The 4,503-nt window shown below is 44.7% G+C and overlaps 1 protein-coding gene across 1 annotated transcript in view; it reads right to left on the bottom strand.

The window, feature by feature from the left end:
- XDH (xanthine dehydrogenase) overlaps positions 1-4,503 on the bottom strand; it is a 69,158-nt gene that overhangs the window by 18,208 nt on the left and 46,447 nt on the right. The window contains exons 25-26 of the mRNA XM_018568341.1: positions 2,788-2,979; positions 1,950-2,095 (exon numbers count right to left, since the gene is read on the bottom strand). Coding sequence (XP_018423843.1) covers positions 1,950-2,095; positions 2,788-2,979 — 338 coding nt within the window. The remainder of the gene's footprint in view (positions 1-1,949; positions 2,096-2,787; positions 2,980-4,503) is intronic.

The raw sequence follows: 4,503 nt of genomic DNA, 5'->3' as shown, positions 1-4,503 counted from the left end.
CTGCAGGCGACAGGGGCATGTAAGCACCTGGGAGCAATAGCCAGACTGCTATTGGCTATTTTAATTTGAAATAGCCAATAGCAGACCGGCTATTGAAAAATCCCACTCACTGAGCAGAGGAGCCGACCTGAGAGAGAAAGTTGTCTCTAAGTTCCGCTCCTCTGCTTTTAGATGTGGGGGCGCCATAGGGGGATGAGTGGCCGTGGTTGCTCTCTAGGTGGCCGCCTAGTTTGCCTAGCGGTAGCACCGGCCCTGTCAAGGGCCTTTGCAGGCTTCTTTTTGTCTTTCACATATAGGAGGTTTGTTGGAGAAGTTTCACAAAGAATGACAACAATGCTGTAGGAACACTGTGATGCGTTTAATGCTGCAGTGTTTGACCATAAGCCTTACAATTAAATGCTCCAGCATGAAACACGTCAAAGCACTCATAGACCATTGTTGTCACTGCGTATAAAGCTCTCCAGCAATTCTCTCGCCTGGACCTGAAATGAAAGTTTCTCTGCCATTCTCCTTCTGCATGATGCTCCTGCAGTGACATTCATACTTGAACTCATGATTTCATCTGACTGATGGCTGTCAGAAACTTCTCAATACTGACACTCTAATAGACATGTGCCATTCAGGAAAGAATTTGTTTTTCGGACCAATTTTCGTTATTCGGAGATTCGGATGTTTCCGAATAACAGGAATGACGAATGAAAACGAATCCGAATTTCCGAAAACTACATTTCAGACAAAATTTGTTAGCGGTAGTCTATGAATTTTCGTTTGTAGACGAATTTTCGTTGCAGCAAAGTGACATAAAAATGTTCCCTGTCCCTCCTAACATTCCTACCAGACCTAAAAGGGTCTGGTATCAATTGGGGGGGAGGGGGGAACCTCACACTTTTTTTTTCTCTTCTGCAGACTGTAAAAAAAAAAAAAACATTTTTTTTTCAATGTCACTTTGCTGCAACGAAAATTCGTCCACAAACGAAAATTCGTACAGACTACCGCTAATGAATTTGGTCCGAATCCCGAAAACAAATTTACTTTTTGTCCAGACGAATTGACAAATTTCGTATAGACCCGAATCCCGAAAAACAAAATAACGCAAGATACGAATCAAAACGAAACAATTTTTTTGCAGGTGCACATGTCTACACTCTGATACGTAAGGCTTCCTTTATGAGAGAGACTGCAAGAAGCCTGCATAGGTCATGTGGGAATAAACACACTGGGGGGAATTTATCAAAACTGGAGCAGACAAAATGTGGAGCAGTTGCCTATGGCAACCAATCAGCTTCTCTCTTTAGTTTGTTCAGTTAAGGTTCACACCATTTTCCGGACCACATCTGGTCCAGGAAAATAGTGTGAACCTGCCCACAGTTCCAGTGCATTCCAGACCAGACAAAATGAGACATGCAGTATTTTTCTGGTCTGGAACGGACTGCGCTGGCGTGAACAAAGGCCAGAAATAGCATAGGGATACATTAGGGTGCATTTTGGGTCCGGAAACAATCTGGTCTGGTCTGGAGATGATCTGGATGTGGTGTGAATGGGCCCTTATGGTCAGGTTAATCTGCCTGCTGATTTCCTGGATTCATGTCTGTCTAATTGCTCATTGCCTGGATAAATCTTTGGACTCATTTTATACTCGGCTTGTCTGTGCTAATTGTGATCATTTGTCTGTTATTTCTGCTATTGTCCATCATTTCTCTGTCTACCTGTGTGAATCCTGGACTCTCTTTATGATTGGTGTGTCTGCACCTGATCTTACCATTAGCCTGATGACTCTGCTACTATTTGCTCTGACCATCTGAGGCGTTACACTGCTCCAACATCTGCCCTGCTCATTAGTCAGATGTCCTCCCTAGTGACAAGGTAGGTTCACCAAGCTCGATGACAGAACCTCAGTTAGTACAATTTCCTATCACCTAGTCATGAAAACTTTTTTGCTTTTTTTTAACCTGTTAAACTTCTCAATGGCCGCTTTCCTCTCCTGGTACGAGCTGCTTCTCAAACACTCCTCCCAGCATCGCTGAACATTGAATTCCTCCAGCTTCTGGTTAAAATGGGTCAGGTCCCCCTCCTTGTACATGTTCAGCTTCCTGACCTGTTCATGGAAGCAACATATGTCATAATGAGAACTTTGAGATAAACAATGCACCATAAAGAAAATCAATTTTTATTTTAACAATGGCAAAATAGACTTAAAGTGACTCTAAATTCAGGAGTTAAATCTTAAAAATACATTCAAGTACCTTAACTATTAACCTATTAACAGAAATGTATCTTATTTGTGTATCACTCGGCTGTAGATCCTCAAATCATCTCTGAATTGGTGCTGACACTGTCCTTCCTTTTGGAGGGTGACTACTTTTGTTCCTGTGTGTGTTGTAAAGTAGTCATCGCTCCAAGCCCGCTGCTGTGATGGACTACAATCTCACATTTAGTTTACTAATTTGTATTGAGCTTGTAGTCCATCACCAGAGCGAGCTTGGAGCGGTGGCTACATTACAACCCACGCAGGGAGCATGGGGAACAAAAGTAGACACCCTCCAGAAGGAAGGACAGCGTCACCACCCAATTCAGAGATGATTTGAGGATCTGCAGCCGAGTGATACAAAATAAGATATATCTTTAGTAATAGTTAAGGTCCTTAAATGTGTTTTAGCATTTAACTCCTGAGTTTAGTGTCACTTTAATGCTAGATAACAGCTCCCTTAAACTGCAACCCTTCTTCGGAAAATGTCCAGCCCTGACTATGGCCAACTGGCAAGCATAACGTATCCTTATCCTACATACATGTTCTGGTGGCAGGCTGCACACTTGGGCGATGTCGCTCATCCATGTCTCTGCCACCATCATCCCCTGAGGACCGCCAAAGCCTCGGAACGCAGTGTTCGAAGAGAGGTTGGTCTTGCACAAATATCCAGTTCCTCTGATGTTTGGAATTTTGTAAGTGTTGTCCATGTGTAATAAACTTCTATCAAGAACCTAGAAAGGAGAAATGGACCTGTCATTAAAATTTACACTTCTGTAGAGCACATGCTGGCTTCACCATATTATAATTAAATATTTTCCTAATTTTAGTCATGAATAAACAAACAAAAACTGCTCCTAAGACTAGGGTTGCCACCTTTTCTTTCAGCGAAACCCGAACACTCTAGCAACTCACTGGAATTGTTTTGTCAGAATGAGTCGCGGCTTATTCATATGTAAATATCACAGTCAGGACTATTTTCAGTGTGTGTGTGTGTGTGGGGGGGGGGGGGGGGGGCAGTAGCCCCTATCTTAATTTTGGTTGCCCCTGTCTGCCTGATATCATGTGTCCGGGTTTCACCTGCCATGAAAACCAGACAACGCATTCAAAACCCGGACTGTCCTGAAACCCGGACTGTCTGTGAATCCCGGACAGGTGCAACCCTACCTAAGACGCCATCATGTGACCCAAAGGCTAGGCAGCTCTGATCACATGATCTCTGCCTACCAGGAGCATTGTGGATGCAGAGAGTCTATTGAATTCAATCTGACCAACCCTGTTTTGTAGGCTGGTACTGATATTATAGGATTAAAGCAATGTGCAGATAGATGCTCCTCCTGCCACCCAAAGAGAAACACATCGCCAGATCAAGGGTTAAAAGGCAGTCCCTCTGATGTTCTCCTCAGTATAAGCAAGCAAACCAAGCAACAACCAAAGGACAAAAGTCTTCACTGGAAAACATTAACATCATATATGGATGTAACGCCGTTAGTCCGCTTGCTCCAGTCTCCGCCGTGGTCCGTCTGCATTCCACCGTGGAACGCGGAAGCAGCACGGGTTCCGGCTTGTGAGTGGGCGGCTGCGTTCCACTGTGGAACGCGGAAGTCGATCGGGCCGATCAGCGGCCCCTCCCTTAATTCCTGACACTATTTAAGGAGATGAGCGAGGCAGCATGGCGTTCCGTTATTGAGGTCAGAACGCCTGCTGCCTCCTGAACCTGGATACCACACTGCTGACAACCAAGACTGGGACCTCTCTGCTGGACTTCAATACCACCCTCTGTATACAAAACTGCAAGTGCTACTCCCTTTGGAGTGTTGCCTCATTGAGACTGTGTCTGCTTCGTACATAGACTGTGTACCTCGATTGATGCCAGAGTCTTGCTAATACACCAGTGTCATCTGCATTGAGCTATTTACCTGCACCTTAACCACTGATTGCTTACAGCCTATGAAGTAATAGTGCTGTCAGTACTAATATTATTTGCCTGACTATGATGGTAGAATCTCAAACTCGCCGTTAAGATTGCGAGTGACGCCTGAGATTCGTATCTGATTGGCTCCATAGGGAAACCCCTCCGCAGTTGAGATCCACCATTTAGAAATTCCCCATAAGTGTGACAATGGTAGAGCCGGAGACCCTGCTGTCCTGAAAGACTACTGGATACAGAGTTACTGGTCGGACTAACTCCTGTTTCCCATAGTGATTAGATAGTGCTTACCAGACTGGGGGGGGGGGGGGCAGAATAGCTCTAGAAC

This window comes from Nanorana parkeri, unplaced genomic scaffold, assembly GCF_000935625.1.
Source record: "Nanorana parkeri isolate BGI_ZX_2015 unplaced genomic scaffold, ASM93562v1 scaffold31, whole genome shotgun sequence".
Classification (NCBI taxonomy): Eukaryota; Metazoa; Chordata; class Amphibia; order Anura; family Dicroglossidae; genus Nanorana; species Nanorana parkeri.
Note: the sequence above shows the minus strand (reverse complement) of the source record. Positions and strands in the feature narration are given on the sequence as shown.